The 19,041-nt window shown below is 35.4% G+C and overlaps 3 protein-coding genes across 4 annotated transcripts; all 3 read right to left on the reverse strand.

Annotated features, from left to right (window-relative positions):
- Window positions 1–3,505: 3,505 nt before the first annotated feature.
- LOC105330019 (uncharacterized) lies at window positions 3,506–6,731 on the reverse strand. Of its 2 annotated transcripts, XM_011431559.4 has the most exons (7): window positions 6,188–6,729; window positions 5,588–5,696; window positions 4,958–5,074; window positions 4,593–4,699; window positions 4,319–4,395; window positions 3,878–4,028; window positions 3,506–3,657 (listed from the first exon to the last, which is right to left on the reverse strand). In XM_011431559.4, exons 1-7 carry the CDS (start codon window positions 6,600–6,602, stop codon window positions 3,542–3,544), a joined length of 1,092 nt encoding a protein of 363 aa, XP_011429861.3. In that variant the 5' UTR covers window positions 6,603–6,729; the 3' UTR covers window positions 3,506–3,541. The 2 variants fall into 2 exon arrangements, with proteins under 2 accessions (XP_011429861.3, XP_011429862.3); XM_011431560.4 differs by lacking the exon at window positions 4,958–5,074 and having other exon boundaries at window positions 6,188–6,731.
- A 2,956-nt stretch (window positions 6,732–9,687) lies between these two features.
- On the reverse strand, window positions 9,688–11,915 carry LOC105330018 (innexin unc-9). Its single transcript, XM_066075668.1, has 3 exons — window positions 11,727–11,915; window positions 10,090–11,349; window positions 9,688–9,946 (listed from the first exon to the last, which is right to left on the reverse strand). Exons 1-3 carry the CDS (start codon window positions 11,741–11,743, stop codon window positions 9,916–9,918), a joined length of 1,308 nt encoding a protein of 435 aa, XP_065931740.1. The 5' UTR covers window positions 11,744–11,915; the 3' UTR covers window positions 9,688–9,915.
- Window positions 11,916–16,085: 4,170 nt separating this feature from the next.
- On the reverse strand, window positions 16,086–17,736 carry LOC105330017 (uncharacterized). The gene is made up of 2 exons (XM_011431556.4): window positions 17,578–17,736; window positions 16,086–17,473 (listed from the first exon to the last, which is right to left on the reverse strand). The coding sequence occupies exon 2, from the start codon at window positions 17,456–17,458 to the stop codon at window positions 16,409–16,411; it is 1,050 nt and encodes a 349-aa protein (XP_011429858.3). The 5' UTR covers window positions 17,459–17,473; window positions 17,578–17,736; the 3' UTR covers window positions 16,086–16,408.
- Between the last annotated feature and the right edge of the window lie 1,305 nt (window positions 17,737–19,041).

A 19,041-nucleotide genomic window follows, 5' to 3' on the forward strand; every position in this document is an offset into this window, starting at 1 on the left:
GCATACATGGGACACATGTTCCTGGCTTGATTTTGTGTTACGGACCAAGCCTCTTTCTCAAATTTAAATGCGGTCGTTGAAGTTTTTGGTAACATCTTCGTACTTTCATTCCAATTTCTACGAAAAGCAAATGTAGAATAAAAGGGTCTCATTTCAATGAATGCATGTAAAGTGTAACACTGCCTAGCAAACAAATGCAATCGATGGTAATTTGTACCATGAAATGACAAATCAAGCCTAAGACTCTCCACTTTACGAGATCGGGTCACTTATACTTTAATTTCATTGGCCATGAATGAGTTCGCAAAATGGCGGCGGCGTAAACAAATATTGTCCGCTTGGAAAGTTGAGAGTAAAACTTTACCGTAAATCATGAACGTATCGAGTTCAATTTTATCCGAATTAATAGTTTTATAATTTTTGGATTGTTTTGTTTTATTTTCTGGATTATTCCCCTTTGGTAAACAATTTATCGTCTGCATAGAAACAATGGCTCGCCACGGGAAAGAATTGACAGAAGAACAAAAAGAAATCATTTTATCTTTATCAAATAACGGTTTTTCAAGCTATAAAATTCAGGAATTCACTAATATAAACAGCAGAACAATTCAGAAATTTTTGAAAAGGGTGAACGAGAGAGGAACTACAGAAAACAAGCGGCGAAGTGGGGGTAAGAAAAAAACAACACCTCGAGATGAGCGAGTTTTATTAAGACGTGTGAAAGGCAACAGACGACAAACATTAAAAGATCTTACAAGTAGGTTTAGTAACATAACGGGTTGTAATATATCTGAAAGAACTGTAAGAAGAAGACTATGTGACGATGGATATAGGAGGCGTGTGGTTTCAAAGCGAATTACTATCTCGCACCAGGCACGTAGCATCGTTTTTGAAAGTGGGGGGGCCAGACCCATCCAAAAAATCTTGACAAGCCCAAAAAATAAAAAATAAAAAAAAAATTTAAAAAAAAAAGGGAAATTTAAAGTTTCCAAAAATCTTCAAAATCCTAATCCGGGGGGGGGGGGGGGGGGGGGGGGGGGGGGGGGGGTAGACTCAACTATACTTCCAAAAAAAATTCTTCCCTACCATAATTTTTTTTCCTCCAAATCATGACATCCCTAATCCGTGGGGGGGGGGGGGGGGTAAGGTAACTTCAATTTGACTACTCATTTCCTTATTCTCATATCAATTTTTTACAAACTTCCAAAAAAGTGGGGGGGGGCCACCTCCATTATAATTCATTTTTTCATATGTAAATTTTAAAAAATTTGTTGCTGCGGGAAAAAGTGGGGGGGCCAGGCCCCCCCTGGCCCCCCCTGATGCTACGTGCCTGCGCACGTAAATCGAGAGCGACGGAAACGCTTACCCAACTAGACTAGGTAGACTCAACTATACTTCCAAAAAAAATTCTTCCCTACCATAATTTTTTTTCCTCCAAATCATGACATCCCTAATCCGTGGGGGGGGGGGGGGGTAAGGTAACTTCAATTTGACTACTCATTTCCTTATTCTCATATCAATTTTTTACAAACTTCCAAAAAAGTGGGGGGGGGCCACCTCATAATTCATTTTTTCATATGTAAATTTTAAAAAATTTGTTGCTGCGGGAAAAAGTGGGGGGGCCAGGCCCCCCCTGGCCCCCCCTGATGCTACGTGCCTGCGCACGTAAATCGAGAGCGACGGAAACGCTTACCCAACTAGACTAGGTAGACTCAACTATACTTCCATCGTAAATCGAGAGCGACGGAAACGCTTACCCAACTAGACTAGGTAGACTCAACTATACTTCCAAAAAAAATTCTTCCCTACCATAATTTTTTTTCCTCCAAATCATGACATCCCTAATCCGTGGGGGGGGGGGGGGGGGGGGGGTAAGGTAACTTCAATTTGACTACTCATTTCCTTATTCTCATATCAATTTTTTACAAACTTCCAAAAAAGTGGGGGGGGGCCACCTCATAATTCATTTTTTCATATGTAAATTTTAAAAAATTTGTTGCTGCGGGAAAAAGTGGGGGGGCCAGGCCCCCCCTGGCCCCCCCTGATGCTACGTGCCTGCGCACGTAAATCGAGAGCGACGGAAACGCTTACCCAACTAGACTAGGTAGACTCAACTATACTTCCAAAAAAAATTCTTCCCTACCATAATTTTTTTTCCTCCAAATCATGACATCCCTAATCCGTGGGGGGGGGGGGGGGGTAAGGTAACTTCAATTTGACTACTCATTTCCTTATTCTCATATCAATTTTTTACAAACTTCCAAAAAAGTGGGGGGGGGCCACCTCCATTATAATTCATTTTTTCATATGTAAATTTTAAAAAATTTGTTGCTGCGGGAAAAAGTGGGGGGGCCAGGCCCCCCCTGGCCCCCCCTGATGCTACGTGCCTGCGCACGTAAATCGAGAGCGACGGAAACGCTTTTGTAGACAGAAATTAACATGGACTGTCCGTGAAAATTGGTCTCGAGTCATCTTTAGTGATGAGACGAAAATTATGTTGGGTAACAACAATAAAATATACGTCTGGAGGAAGCCTGACGAGCGTCTACGACCCGAGTGCTTGGGTGAATTTGGAGACAGGGAGCGCACCTGCAAGGCATCTGTTATGTTTTGGGGGTGCATATCATACCATGGCGTAGGAACCCTTTCACCAGTTGACGGCAACATGAACACTGATAAATATATTTCTATCCTTGATGATTATTTATGGCCTGTGGTCGCACAACATTTCCCGAACCGACCCTGGATCTTCCAGGAAGACAACGCCCCTTGTCATGTGTCTGCTAGGGCCAATGCTTGGAAAATCACCAACAATATAAGCACATTACCATGGCCAGCCCAAAGTCCAGATCTGAACATAATTGAAAATGTCTGGAAAACCTTGAAAACTCGCATACAGCGACGAACATCTGAAATTAAAAACGCCGAAGACTTGAAACGCATATAACGCTGGAAACGTGGACTGCATTGCCTCTTCACTACATTCGCAGCTTGTATGACAGCATTCCACGCAGAATTAGAAGTGTAATACGCACAAAAGGGCAGATAACTAAATACTAAACAAGAAGGCAAATGATTTATAATTTTAAGATCAAAAATCGGAGTTTGATTTTTGCAGACGAAGTTTGTTTACATCGACGACGCCGCCATTTTGCGAACTCATTCATGGCCAACTACTGTATATTTGTATGTCACATTGAACGCAATTTATGATACTTCCCTCTATAAAATCCGCCTTTGTTATAATCGGCGTGCTTATTATTAACATTATATATAGATTATTCAATTCGTTTAATAAGCGTCAGAATAAAATGGTATATTTAACAGTTTGATCTGATATAATTAATTTGGCTTCATTTAATCGATTCTTCATTCAACATTGACAAATATTCTGAGAAATACTTGCTCCGGAAATTCCTAGTTCATCAATTATTTCCGTGAAAAAAAACTCCACCAAATTAACATTATGTAGATAACTTTGTGCTTCGAATTCATTATTTAAACATAACTAGATAGATTATTTATTATTGACGCATTGGAATCAGAACACAGTCTGAAGCATGGCAATGATGTTTTCAGATATTGATTTAGAGTGCTTTTGATGAAGGACATGTCCGCCACTTTCAAACACTAGTTCCTCCTTGTATATGGTCGAACCTTGAGTTAAACAGAAAACAGAAGTACAACTAAAAAGTTTCATACAAACGATAAATATATTTAAAATAATGATATTTATCTTTCAAATATACACTTGCATTTTTTTTACGATTAATTCTGATCATGTACTTTACACTCATAACAATGAACAGATTGAACAGAATTCTTATAAATACGGTAAATTAAATTTAAAAGAAACTCCATTTAGTTTCAGTGATACCTTGATCTTGATTTTTCTTTACGTCTTGATGTATGCCCAAAGTGTTTAGGAGATCACGTGACAGCTTCTCTTCTATCATTTTATCGTTTCGACTCCAGGCAACAGACACCGGAAGTCGCTTTTCTCGGATTGCTATCACATCCTCCGTAACCTGCATGAGATCAAACAGAAGGAAGAGGTGATAACCTGAAGTACTGATATTGCATGTGAATATAAAATATACATGTAATTGCAATCAAATGAATTTTAAATCAATTGCAGTCAGATGAGTTTTAAATCAATTTCCTCAATCTATTAAATTTAGTAACATCTAGATCTTGTTTTTCTTTTTCAAATATATATACACGTGTACATGTACTTATTTCACAAAACATATATAAGTATTTCACGTCGCACGCCAAATTATCTTAAACATTTACGACTAAGAGACGGGGACCTTACCGCATTAAAATCAACAGTAGACACTGCCTCAAGACCTACGAACTTCTGTCTCTGCTTGTGTGCGGGGATCTTGAAGCCTAGAAATTTATTAGAATGCTTTTTTTCTTTTGACAAAAATTAGCTTTCATATGACGTTTATAACGATTAAGAATACGTCTGTGTTAGTTGGTGTTTATACATCACTTTCATCATATGTACTCGTAATTATTCTTTCTGTTTTGTCTAAAGATTACACTGAAGGATTTCTAAAATATCACACAGAAATCAATAATACCTGATCTACGAGCCCCAATCTCTATATAAGAGTCAACAACTGGCCAAAAAACACGATTTCTCGCTGCTGCTCCAACCAGTTTTGTCCACGCATAGGGTCTCATTGCCCTGAAATTGTTATCAATGTGATTCTCGTAAAATGTCTTCAAAGTTTTCAATATATTAAAAAAAAATATTTACTATTTGTGTAAAATTATTCACTTAAAACTAAAAAGTCCATTGTAAATATAGTAAATATTCTTGGACGCATCTGCAAAAATATTCTTGTGAATAAACTATGCATACTTGTCAACTTTCAATTGGAATCATTAAAATCATTTAAAAGTATATGTTTAAAACTATATTTTGCTACGAGTGCTAACATACTTATTTGGACGGATGCTCATTGGGTTAATTAGGGACAGAGACCTAACATTCTGGGTAGAAGCTCCAAACCTTACGGCTAACCAAGATGCAGCACTATGGGATATCACACTGTCTATTCTGCAGAGTACACAACCATAAAGGAATCATACAATATCACATCTTTTACCACTAAACTATTTATTTAAAAACACGCTCTTGCTATTAATATTGCACCAGGTGATGTTATTTCACTTGTATTGATTGGTTCAAAAGTCCATTAACATTTCGATCAAAACTCTCAATAATTTATACATGTATGTCATACTCAAGACAAGCAACAATAAAGGAGAAGGATTGTTGATACATTTTAGGCCTATAAAAAAATTTGTGTGTTTAGGGTAACACTGATGAAAAAATTAGGTTAGGTAGGTAGGGATTTTTTTTTTATTTGATCATATTTTTTATGCATGAATCCTAAGAGTGTTTGTTTGTGTCATATTTAAAAATGGGTTTTTAATAGAAATAATATAAAGATCTCAATCTGTTAAAAACAGACATCTAAAAATGGTAGGATCGGGGCATTTTTGTAGGTTAGGTAGGGTTACCCTAAACACACAACATTTTTTTAGGCCTTATCAAGCATTTTTTTACCTTGTGATGCCCCACCCTCTGAGTATATCAGCCAACATCTGACATTGCCCAAAAGATGTAAAGTCGAGATTGTAGATATCAGATCTCGATATCAAACTGTCTCCAAATCCTAAAATATAATAAACGTTTCGTTGACTTTTACAATCATATACAATATACATGCATCTTTGCAGGTATTATTTCAATCCCACCCCAAGATGTCGGTACATATGTATGTAAACGTCAAGATCTGTATATATTTATGCAGAATAACAGTACAATAATTGTTTGATATCACTTTAATCACGTAAAAATTTTACAGATTTCTATACTTTAGATGATTAACAATCTTGGTTTCTGTATATGTCTTTATACAATACACATGTAATAAAAAAAATCACCCGATGTTTTTTAACATGAAGAAAGACCCACCAACATGGTGCATTCTATCGATTTGCTGCATTGAAACCAAAGAATAAGACTGGCACAATATCGACCGGTTGGCGAAACTAATTCAGAAAATACTCTTTAAAAATATATTTTGTTGAAGGAGTAATATATGACAAAATCATGAATGAATCTTATTAACAATAGTATACATAATCATATATATATATATACCTGGTATTTCCGGAGCCACACATCTGATCCCAGAAGAGCTTAAATAGGTCACCATTGACCGGAAATCCTCCCCACTGCCGACCAGCCCCAGCAACATGACCACTGTAGGGGCACCGTGTCCCAGTTCATTGTCAAACACGTTTACTTCCACAGGTAGCTTGCTATTCCCATTTTTGAGACGACATTGCACAACTATTTTGTTGGGTTGCCACGTTAGTTTTTTGTTGACATTTTGTGACCCGGCACCTAATCGCTCATCAGAAGACTTTGGATTATTCTCCCTACATGTACGAAGGACAGAGCTAGAGGCCACTGCGCAAAATCTCCGCCCTAACGACGCTCCTCCGACCACCATACGACACCTACCTCTAAGTAACAACCCTGATCGTATACACACACTACTCAATTCCATCATGCATTCATTGAATGTTACAAGTAACTGTGCACTTTTGCACAGAAGCAGGAAAAAGTTGTATAAGCAACGCGAGTGTGAAGTGGCAGTCGTTACCAATGACTTGCCTTCCGGGAACGGTGGATAATGCAAATTGTATTGTACGATTAACATATAAATATATCAGAAAGGACAAAATCGGGTTTGCCTTCCGGGCATAGGGTATAATTCAATGTGTGTATTAGCATATGTAGTAATTTCATGTGTTTGTACAGTAAATATATTTATTTAGCTTGACGTGTAGAGTCGTTATGATACCCTTTTAGTCGGTTCAACCGTATGATGTCATACCTGGCCTACAGTGTTAATCTTAGGAGGAAGATTGAAGAATGATGTAAGCTTTAAAACACAATGTTAACAAGTTAGTGGAATTGCAATAGCGGTTTAACCGAATCGCATACATTTTACGCCACACTGATCACGTGACGCGCTCATTAGGGACAACACACTTTCTATTGTTTGTCTTTTTTCTGCAATATCTTTAATAAACTGTGCTAAAAGCCATTGTTTACCCTATATCAAGTCTTTATGTATTGCCTAGCCCCCTAACTCCGTCACAACCCTAACTCCGTCACTTTCGGGAAACTCATCGCCGTTTCAAATCAAGTGCAATTATGACGTCATTTTTTGCATGTCAAATATCTTCAATCAAATGTCAACAATTTACAACGGTAAATTTAAGAACGTGTTCAAACATAACAAAATTACACCGTGTTCATTTTATGCAACAATAATTACACTTTTTCACGGGTGCATGGAAATAACGATATTTCTGACATGCAGGCCATTTCGATGATTTACGTGGTCAGTCATTTTAAGAAAGGTCAAGATAAAGCATTTCACATGCAATTCATTTTTTATTAAGTTTAATAATAAAAAAAAATTTCAGTCCGCAATAGCGTTGTTACAGATATATGCGGTATGTCAGTGTTTAGAATATGCTACATTTATTAAAAATGTAATAAGTAAATAAAATAATCATAGATTATTCATTATTGAAATGATATATTTGAAATACATGTATGTAAGGACAGAAATCAAACAGCATCCATACATTCTGAAAAGGTCATTGTGATTGTTGTTACAAGGAACCATTTTTAGCCGGGCTCTGCTGAAAGCAGAGACCTGACTGTAGGCAGGCAAATCGCCAATGATACTATAAATAGCACAACTTCAAAAGTCAACAAAAAACCAGCGTCAAAGTAAAAGCTTCCGCTATACCAAATAGTTACACAAAGAGCCACGTTTTGTCAAAAGTGTTGGCATTTTATTTCTTCTTTTTTTTAATTTCGAGAGAATTGTCTATCTTTTTTAGTTTTCTTATTAATAAGTGTTTTAAAAACAAGACTATGCATTTTGGACACATACAATGCGCATGAATTTCCATGAACTACTTTGATGCGCGTTGAAGAAATGGGGATTGAATATATAACGCATGTTGCAAAATTCAAGGCAGCAACAGAACTTTTTTCTACTAGACAGACATATTTTTGTTTATAGCTCCAAAAGAGACCGGCTTTCAGTACTTTGATTTATTCTGGCGATCATTTCACTTTGATGAAATTAAAAACAATTTAAATTGTATACATCAATTTTACTTATTATAACTTGGCCTAGATACAACTTGAGTTTAAACTAAATTGTTAATGTGTCTCCATTCCCTGACGTTTCATAGATCATGTGGGTGACGGAGTTACGTTCATAAGTTATGATAGCACGTGTGATAAACGTCGTATTCAGAGGGATTATTTGGATAATAATAAAAATATTTTTGTTAATAATTTTATAGATTAGAACGTTTCAGGTTATATTTAGTAATTGCAAATGATAAAAACCGCAAGAAATAATTTACAGAGAAACGCGGAATGTTTGGAGTTTGGGTACTCGGGGATAATTGATAATAAATACATAATAATAATAAAATTGTCATTTATAGTTCGATCATGTTTCTTTCGCATATACATGTACATGTATTATGCGCGGATCTAGAGGGGGGGGGGGTGTCAGGGGGGTCCAGACCCTCCCCCTGCAAAATTCAAATTTCTTAAAATATACATTATAAATTACCAAAAGCATCTGACTCCCCTGGCAAACTCAAATAACCGTCGGACCCCAATCGCAACTTCTCGGGCCTTTCCGGCAAGCTCGGAAAAACACCTCGAATGTATTACCCAGGCGTCCATGACAACCCCCCTTTTTGTAAAACTTGAAATAAATAGAACACATTTTACGATCTGTTGAGATGTGAGCTATACTTCATTAAAGTAAACGATATACACTAAAATATAACACAGAAGCGACATACAAGACTGTCTAGCCGATACTCATTTTAATGGGAAGCGACTCCATTTTCTATAAAATTCTAACATCCGGTGATGTTAATACATTCGAGGTGTTTTTCCGAGCTTGCCGGAAAGGCCCGAGAAGTTGCGATTGCGTCGGACCCCTCCTCCCCTGGAAATTTTTTCTGAATCCGTGCTTATATTCTGTATATAATCTATCGGCTCTGTGGATCCAAAGTAATTTTTTTTCTATAATCGGATCGATGCGGAGAATTAGCCGGATTATAAAAGCAAAGGTTCAAATTTGCTGAAATTACAAATACACTGTGCCAACCGGTAAAAAAAAAAATAAAAACATGTAAAAAGTCTATATTTTCATGGTCGGAAGAATACCGGATTGCATTTTATATCAACTATCTAATTTGAATTTAATAACATACATGTATCATTTTCTGAAAGACAACATATCTTTTTATTCATAAGTTTACATGTACATTTTATTGTAATTTTCTCATGTACATGTATCTTTACCTCAACACTCATGCAGTAAATAATCGTTTACATATAGAAATACACGTACTTTAATTAAATCAAAACTTATTTACCGCAGTTAGTTGTTTAAAAAACGATATTATGGAGCAACATTCAATATTTGTATATATATAATATGTAAAGTTATTGAAGTAGGTTTTGATAGTATAGAGAAAAACTCAAATGGAAATAAAACATTTAAACTCATCATATGGATAAAGTAATAATGGTAATGATTAACAAAAACCTTTTATTTACATCAACATACATCTTCATAAAGTTAATATACATTTACAGACAATGATTTGCATGTTTTTTCCATGAATATTATAGTTTAACGGACAAATGAATAGATGTATTAAAAATTGATGTGATACTGATACATGTGTATACATTATTAGTGAGAATAAATACGGTATCAGATACACCCAGATACAAGAAGCGAGTATCTAGTACTTAGTATTCTAAGAACCTTTTACCTCTTTTTCTCGAAAACTGAAGAGAAGATTTATTATTAGATTGTAAGTTAGAATTTCATTCAGAGCGAAAGCTCGAAATTATATGTAAGATACACAACGCGCATTAATTAACATAAATCAGCTGTTACATGTAAGATAAACTATACTTCACTTTCGTACCCATCTGTGACGTGGCCGTAGTTCGGTTCCGGTATATACCGTATGGTGGTTCGTCTTCCCTCATAAAACTCGTTTTCGACAGTCCGACCAACTTCATGCACGCGTTCGCGATACTTTTCCCACAATATGTTAATGATCTTAGAGACAAACACAGTGTTCGTATTGAAAGCTATCAACTTCAGTAGAAAGATTCCATCCTGTCGTAAATGAGTGTCCGCAAACTTCCGGACCATTTTTCGTGAGAGAAAATTTCCTTTGTCGTAAACATTTTCCATTTTGAGATATTTCTTCGCAAATGTTGTTTTCTGGCGAGAGTATACGACTAAAAACAAACTGTAAATTAAATTACAAAAACTTAAAAACGCAACTAATGAAAGCCAAAACCACAGAAAAATAAATATTTTTTCGTTGTACATGTTGACCGGAAGAACACACTGTAACGTCCATCTCTGAACGTTTTCCAGTTGTCGTAAATCAAAATCGCAAAGCGTGACTTTGGGAAACCTTGAGGACTGGCCCCAATTATGTTCCAGTATGACCTTGTATATGACTTCATATCCATATATCCAAAAGTCTTTTCCGCCAAGAAACTCGTTCAAAAAATACAGCTGTGCTATCGCATTTCCAAAATAAAGAAATTTCACAAAAACACACAAAGTTACAAGATAGTTTCCATAATGACGCCCAAAGCCAACACTGCAAAATCGTCCGTATCTTTCACGTATTCCAGAGTACATTCCACTTCGAAACGGTTTCATGTTTGTGCACCAACAGTCTATATATTCAGCTATCATATTTATTTTCTTCTCTCGGACACTCGGCTCGTCTTTAACCGATTCATCTACCAATGACAACATCTTTTTTATTCCGATTCCCGACCTTTGAGAGCAATATTTCCACACTTGCCGCGGAATCGTGAAGCATGCTGCCATAAGCAGAAGGATTAATGGAACCCATTGATAATACGTCACTTCATCATTGTCACGTGGTTCAAACTGAGGGGGGATAGGCTCTGAAAATGGTACACGATATGTGTTTGATATCCAGCACAGTTGTAGCGTGTAATATCTTTCTGAGTCCGTGAACTCCTCGGGGCTCCAGCAGTGTATGGGTTCTACAAAGTCCTCTGTTGATACGAGGACCGTGAAGAAAAGCAGGAACATGTTGGTGTAGTAATAGGACATGCGGTCTATGAAGTTGTCGTCTCTTACTGATCGGAGTCCCTCATATAGACCTATTGGTCCGAGAATGGAATCTAAGCTAAAATGGAAAAGTATATAGATCAGAGCGCGTAGTTCCAAGGTTTAGAAATACATTGTAATATTAGTATATGTATTGGATTTGATGTTTGATATTTACAGAGTACATTGAAATGCATTCGTCTTTTTTTTTTTAAACCTGTTCCTAAATTTATATTATAACTTAGTTTGTATATTAGGTTAACTCTAAATTATTACAATACAACGCGTACAAATATTACTATCAAAAAAATATTGCTATTGAATTGAAATAAACAAATGTAACTGAATTTATATATAAACAACTATATAACTGAACTTTTTAAACTCGCAATATGTTTTCAATTATCAGTATAGTATATAGATAGTATATAGATAAATAGGATCCCGACTACTTACAAAGTCACGTAGGGCATAGTTGAATATTCTCCTTAGCTTGAAATAAATCTCCAAAAAATAATTGCAATAAGTTATGCTACAGATCGCCTGAAATTGTTTCGATGAATAAAACAGCGATTGTAAGAGCATCAATTACATAGATTTGATATGTTATGGAACATTTAATTCAACAAATAAGCCCCTGAAATGGAGAAGTCCTCGTCCATCTCATGTAACAGACTTACGTGATGGGGCTGTGTTTAAGATAAAATGATTTAAAAAAAAGCTTTGGAAGATATAGGTTGATATCCATAGATCAACTTTGTTTAAAATCCCCAATTGTTCTTGATTATATTATTTTACAAGTACAATGGCATGTATATCGTACACACAAAAGTTAAAAGAATTGGCCTTTTATTCACAAAAGTAATTCACTTTATGTCAATGCACGAGATACATTCACCACCCCCCCCCCCCGCCCCATTCTTCCCAAGTATGCAACTTGTTGCAGTCGCGAACTTCCAGTGTAAGGGCATTAAAGGAACGATTAGTACTTAAAACCTATAGTCAAACTTGCATACTTCACATTTTTATTTAACAGCGCATACGTCACACCCTATTCATTTCAGCCATAAAAGTTCTTCGGGAATCATTTCTCGAAATATCTAATTAAAATATCACCAAATAGATAAACATCAATTATATTTCATTTATAACTTTCAGAGTACCAATGCACTACTAACAATAAAAGAACGAATTAACATTATTCGATATAGAATTGGCTTGGATTTTTAGGAACGAAGGTACTAACACATTGCTCGTCGCGATCGACAGTTCTTTCTACTAACAGTTATTTTAGGCAATTTATTCGAAATCTTTCAAAGTTACTAACTACGAAAGCCGAGAAGGATCATTCGAGATTCGAGATTCGAAATACGAGATTCGAAATACGAGATTCGAAATTCGAAATTCGAGATTCAATATCTAAATTAACCAATCAAATCAAGGATCTGAAAATATGTATCCTAGCGACATCAAACTGTTCTAAATAAAATCATACGTACATGCTCTTATATACAAATAAATGCTATGTTCACTTCTCCCTACCTAACTAAATAATTATTTTTATTTACTTTTACACAGAATATCTAAGTAGACTAGTAATAATGCAGTGTGCTTCGCGGATCTAAGTGATTTTGTTTGCCCTGGTGCATTTCCACCTGATGCGTTTGAACCCTAAGGTATTTCACCACCAGTAATAGTTTAAAACCCTGGTTTATTCACCCCTTTTGTGTAAAAATGCGGTTATGGTAGAGAACTTCATAAGCGTAGCTAATTTTTTCTGTAGGGGGTCCTAGGCCAATTTTAAAAAAATTTACTATGTAAATTTAATAAGCTCCAATTTTCCCGAGGAGGGGGTCCAGATCCCCTGACCCCCTCCTTTCTAGATCCCCGCATGAAGATTAGTACATGTATCTAAATAATCTAAATATTAAGCATTACTTATCTTTTTTATGTATGCATACAGTGATACACTAGTACTATGATAATAAACAAATCATTGAGATATTATCACATCATACGGAATTATTAAAAAATACAATTTTTTTTCCTTTTCCTCAGTAAACAACTTATTATGAGTCTTACTTTTGGAATTGTTTTCAATATAGAAGGATACCTACTCTCTACAATCAAAGGTAGGGATGATAAGGTGCCAATTTGTTCACATTGCCGATTTCTTGTGCAGAGAACAGTAAAACCCTTTATTTGATTGTGCATGAATATTTCAAAATTAATTGTTGTACATATATTTTGTTATAATTCATTCATTGATATATCAACAAGAAAGAATAAAAGCATATGTTTCACAGCCAAGTTAAGTTTCTCTGTAGTTTCCTACCCCCCCCCCCCCCCCCCCCGCACCAAAATTGACAATAATTACATATAAGTCATACAAATGTTTACTTTTATTGTAAGTAACTCTCTAAAGATGTGTGTATTTAATATACTACCACATTACACTTAGCCAGATAAAATGTAATCAGGATGAAGCTACAAGGGGTGAGTGGTGCAAATTTACCAATTTGTCGCCCTACACACAGAACACCAAATAAAGAAACTGTGAGTGGTGTGTGGAATGCATAAAAGATGGCGGCAAATTATCTCAAATAATCAGTGCAAAAACCCACAAATAGGCTGTTATTTGTTACATATCCTGCAAAAACATTGATAAAAAATGTTATCGTCCCATAACATAGCCGATTAAGTTAATGTGTACATATGGTCAACGTACATGTAATTCTAATATACAAGAAGGCGGACGTATCAGGCGGGGATCCAGAAAATTAAATTTAAAAAATGATCGGTTGAATTACATTAAATGCTTTGAAAATTGTTTTAAACTATGCACGGGTCAAAATGCGTGATAGAAGCTATGTACAGTGTAATTGGAAACTTTCATTTTATATCAATATGTAGTATTACCTATTATAACAAATGAGAGTATAGCACAACTGCCACAAGCAATACATGTCCTTTACCGGCACCACCTCCCTCCCCATAAAAAAATGAAACAATTGTCGTTTTATTTGCTAAAATGTGTGTGGTTCAAGATTTTTCTAAAGGACATACCCGATTAGAATTGAAAAAAAGAGTCGTACGTTTAAAACTAATTTTGTCATTTGGTTATATTTTGGTCCATTTGGGTAAATATATGCACCAGCGCAGCTCTAATTTATATATAATCAGGCCATAAATTCAAAATATTTTCAAAAATTAATAGCTTTAAATCCAGTGGATGAAAGAAAAGGAAAGCAAGTCGAACTCGATGAGTGGTAATACTTGTAACAAATCAAATCAATTTCAAATTCTAAATCAAACTGAATTTGACACTACAAAACTCTCTCTGTGTCTGTCTGTCTGTCTGTCTGTCTCTCTCTCTCTCTCTCTCTCTCTCTCTCTCTCTCTCTCATATCGACAATGGCATTGCCATATCCTACAATACACTATTCTTATCTGGAGTTTTGTCTTTGAGGTTGTAAATCATTATTTCTCGCATTATCACCGGTGTGAGATCGGTTTGTCCGGTGTGAGACAGCAGTGTGAGATTTTTCTGTCTTACACTGTGTATTACTACGCTGTTTGAAAACGTAAACAAACGTTGTCTGCTGTAGGGAAATGCAAAATAGTGCATTGAGATTATCCATTAAGTAATTGTGTTGCATAGTTAATTACAATTTTTCATATTTTAATTGAAAAAACTGTCGTATGCTTTCATTTAACTTGCACTATTTGAAGCACGCGGAGGAATAAACCGAAAGTAATCTTTTGAACGTCATAACAGAAAGTTGTCAAACATCATTTTTAAGGCTAATATAATGCGAGAAAAATAATCATTCATTATATACGAGTGTGGGATAGTGAATTCCACCTCGGGGCCAAGATTCACGGTCTAGGACTCGGCAAAGCCTCGTCCTAGACAGTGAATCTTGTCCCCTCGGTGGAATTTCACTATCCCACACTCGTAATAATGAATGATTCTATTAATCTTCTATGGTTTAAAACTTTATCATAACCTATATTTTGACATGTCGATTATTTTTTTGAGTTTCGTTTCATAGCTAAAACATTTAGATTAAACAGATCTTTCTTCGCGAGCCGATTTTTACACAGTTGGGGCGAATACACTTCGGGTTAAAATTGTTCGAGGGGAAATACATACAGGGCAAACAAAACCACTTAGATTCGCAAAGCCAACAGTGTTATTTCTAATTTAATTGTTTTTACTGTGTGGGGTTAATTCATCAATGTTAATTTAACCATTTTATAACCACTATATAAGAGCTATTAAGACATTTATTTGTAGGAAAGAGCATGTACGAATGTTCTTTATTTAGAACAGTTTGATGTTGCTAGGATACAGGTTTCAGATCCATGATTTGATTGGTTAATTTAGATATTGAATCTCGAATTTCGAATCTCGAATCTCGTATTTCGAATCTCGTATTTCGAATCTCTAATCTCGAATGATCCTTCTCGGCTTTCGTAACTAACTGCAAAATTACATGCATTTCTTCACTTCAATTTGGTCAGATTGGATAGGAATTGGATAGGATAGAGAATAATTTTGTTCTCCCGTGACGATTTGTTATATAAAATGCTTTGACAACAATGCTAGCATAATTCTTTAACTATATGGTAGTACCGGTATATTTGTACTGATCAATACGTATAAAACTAGTTTACTTTAATAATATAAACGAGGGATAAGGTTCGTTTATGAAAAAAATCATTGTGTATCTAATTTAATTATGAGCATTTAAAACACTGAACATAGTTTGGAAGGTGCAAACGATTTATTAAACTAGAAAAAAAGTTTTGTTTCCAAAAAAAAAAAATACAAAAGAGAAAACCCCAATGCAGAAACGTATACTTACAAAATTGAAAAAGATGTATACATGTAAAAATCAAACTGCACATGGTTGACTATAAAACTTACAAATAATGAACACATCTGTTCTTGAAAATTCACAGAATTACGTAGACTTTTAGGATTTGCTTTATGTATAACTGTACATTCATTTGCATGCAGGACAAAAAACAAAAAACAAAAAAAACAACGTAAAGCTTCCTCACAATGTACATAATATGCTACATATAAAATGGTTTTTCCCTTAGTTATAGGGTCCCTGCAAGCTCTTGGACTAACACTCGCTCACTCCAGCGTCATCAGAATTGTGAACTGAATACACACGAATTTTCGGAGAACGCAGTGCACACATGAACAGTTCTTTTGACAATGGGTTATAACATAAATGAGATGGATTTTCGTGAAGATTGCTTATCAAGGTCCTGAGAACTTGTCCGTTTTTGTTCGTCAAGCAGAGAGAGTGAGCGGTGTCGTTGTCAACGATTAGATATTCCCCCACGACTGCCAGTCCCCGGGGTGTCCAGTCGAAGCGAGCTATCCGAATCATCTCCCCACGGCACGACATCGAAGCAAGGAATCTACTCTCAGGATTTGTGAAATATATAGTGGATTCCTCTTCATCGGCCACCAAGAAAGAATGAATTGACAGAGTTTCGCCAAATGGACGTTCAATAATATAATCCAGCTCCCAGTGGGATTTGAAAGTCCCTTTGATTCTTTGGTAACACTTTATACATCCTTGTACGGAAGAAAGTTGTGCAATAAAGAAAACTTTCTTAGAAGTAGCTGTTATTGCGAAGCATTTTGAAGGGGTTCTAATGGTCGTCGATGAACATTTAAGCTTTGACCTTCTCACTCTGAAAAACTCAATTTTCTTATCCGACGTCACAGCGAGCATGTTTTCTTTCACGGAGGCAACGCCATGGCAATGCTCTGAAAAGCTGTATGTTGTGGCGCAACGGAATTGTAGCTCGTTTTTATTATTTTCCACTCTCTTGAACATTTTCATTTTTCTGGAGACAGAATCCAGGATGACAAGATTGTCTTTCCGAGCACGAACAATTCCCCCAGGATCATGGTCTCCGGATTTGGATCCCTGCTTGAAATCGAAAGATAGTTTTGGAGACAGACTACACATCTGGACCTGCCCATTTTCGCTTTGATGATTGATTCCAAAATCCTCAAACTCTCCGTCTATCATGGGGGATATATTAGCCCGGGAAGTTGTCCTTTTCAGTAATTGCAGCAACGGGGATTTCCCTCTGTTGTTTGTTGTTTTTGTTTCTTTCTTCGGTGCTAGCCTATGAACTGCATAACTATCCATTACCTACTCATGTACCTTAAAAAATTCAAATATTTCTTCACTGACTTATTGCTTTGAAATATTTACTAAAAATTCATCACAATATATCATTTTTTTTAATAACTTAAAAATAAACTCACAGAACTCTGGTGGTATGTAGATGTGCGTACATCGACGGAATGACATAGGCCTATGTGATGTTTAAAAATTACTTCCGATTTAAATCGCACAGGTTAAATCTTGGGTGTCTTTTGTCCTCATTTAACTGGAGTATATGACGAGGTCCATTTGTTTTGTTTCTGTGTCGTTCAATAAGAGACTAATCATTTCGTGACTACTTTAAATGACAAATCAATGCATTACATCTCTTGTTTCAAAAAATTTAAATCCCATTGACTTCTTTTTTTATGATCGATTATATCGCATCGTTAAGTCAGGCCACATGTTCAGAGATATTCATCTAATATAAAGGTAGGATTTCTCAATCAACATCGTGTACTAATTGTAATAAGTTGTCAATTGTTTGATTATCTATGATACATGTATCGTATTTCAAGGCTTTCTACATTGGACTTGTAACCTCTATGTTATTACATGCTGTGGCAAAACACGAAGTGCAAATGCACTTGTGAGTTTTCCAGATTTAAGAATTGAATGCTAAAACCAGCGTATACAATCTATAAATATACATATGCATTGATATTAAGAAGAAATAAGTGAAAATAGGAGTGATAAAAAGTCTCGGACAATTACGACTATATATCATAAATGCACAGCTTGCATCAACAGGATAAATGTAGGTGATCTAGGGTCTTTAGTTCTTACATTATAAAGATACTGCGTTTTTAGTTTCAAACTACAGTGTATTATATCATTATACATGCATCTTTGTGAAATGATATGCTACGCGCACAACCTTTGCATAATAAGAACAACCCACACTAAATAATTTAAAATTATTTGTAGTTGAACAAATTACATGCATATATGTATAAGCGTGTACTGGAGATCTACACTGTTTTCAGTGAACGTCTTTTTTATGAAAGGATTGCCAGTCGCCAATTAAACTCTATGAAATTACCAACCAATTTGATTTGGTAACTTCTTGTTATATAGATAACACTACATACTAGCCTCTATGTAAAAAATTTCAATTATTCATTAATTTTTCCAAACTATACGGACTATGCGTTTCCTGTATGCTTTCAATGGTAACTTGAAATCTTATGGAGTTTTCCACCTTATAGTTTAATTTATCTAAATATATACTTTAAGAGCTACAGTTTGGAAAATTGCAACATAATAAGCTTTTCGGCGGCTTTTATTTATAAAACAATTCAATAATATATAACGTAGCCGGACTTATTACATGTATAAGTATTTTAAAATCATTTTAATTATTCAAAAAATGTTAAGTATAAAACTCTCTTCAGTGTATGCATTGATCTACACTAGTTTAATATTCGTCGTGAAATGGGTAATACTTGTGGGTTCTTACATTTTCGTTTGATTTCATTTACACAATGTATTTTAAAAACAATCTGTTTCTAAAATATGATAATTTTAGTGTATATTTCAAATTAGCGCATACATAATGTTGTTTG

This window comes from Magallana gigas, chromosome 2 (genome assembly GCF_963853765.1).
Source record: "Magallana gigas chromosome 2, xbMagGiga1.1, whole genome shotgun sequence".
Classification (NCBI taxonomy): Eukaryota; Metazoa; Mollusca; class Bivalvia; order Ostreida; family Ostreidae; genus Magallana; species Magallana gigas.

What these genes read in the sequence shown, in the direction of transcription:
- LOC105330019 (XM_011431559.4), bottom strand. Translation starts at nt 6,602, where the DNA reads ATGATGGAATTGAGTAGTGTGTGTATACGATCAGGGTTGTTACTTAGA. An exon ending in AGAGGGTGGGGCATCACAAG is followed by an intron (nt 5,075 to 5,587) that starts GTAAAAAAATGC and finishes TGTACTCTGCAG; the next exon opens with AATAGACAGTGTGATATCCC. An exon ending in AAAGAAAAATCAAGATCAAG is followed by an intron (nt 3,658 to 3,877) that starts GTATCACTGAAA and finishes GTTTAACTCAAG; the next exon opens with GTTCGACCATATACAAGGAG.
- LOC105330018 (XM_066075668.1), bottom strand. An exon ending in TACGGCCACGTCACAGATGG is followed by an intron (nt 9,947 to 10,089) that starts GTACGAAAGTGA and finishes TCTTCTCTTCAG; the next exon opens with TTTTCGAGAAAAAGAGGTAA.
- LOC105330017 (XM_011431556.4), bottom strand. Translation starts at nt 17,458, where the DNA reads ATGGATAGTTATGCAGTTCATAGGCTAGCACCGAAGAAAGAAACAAAA.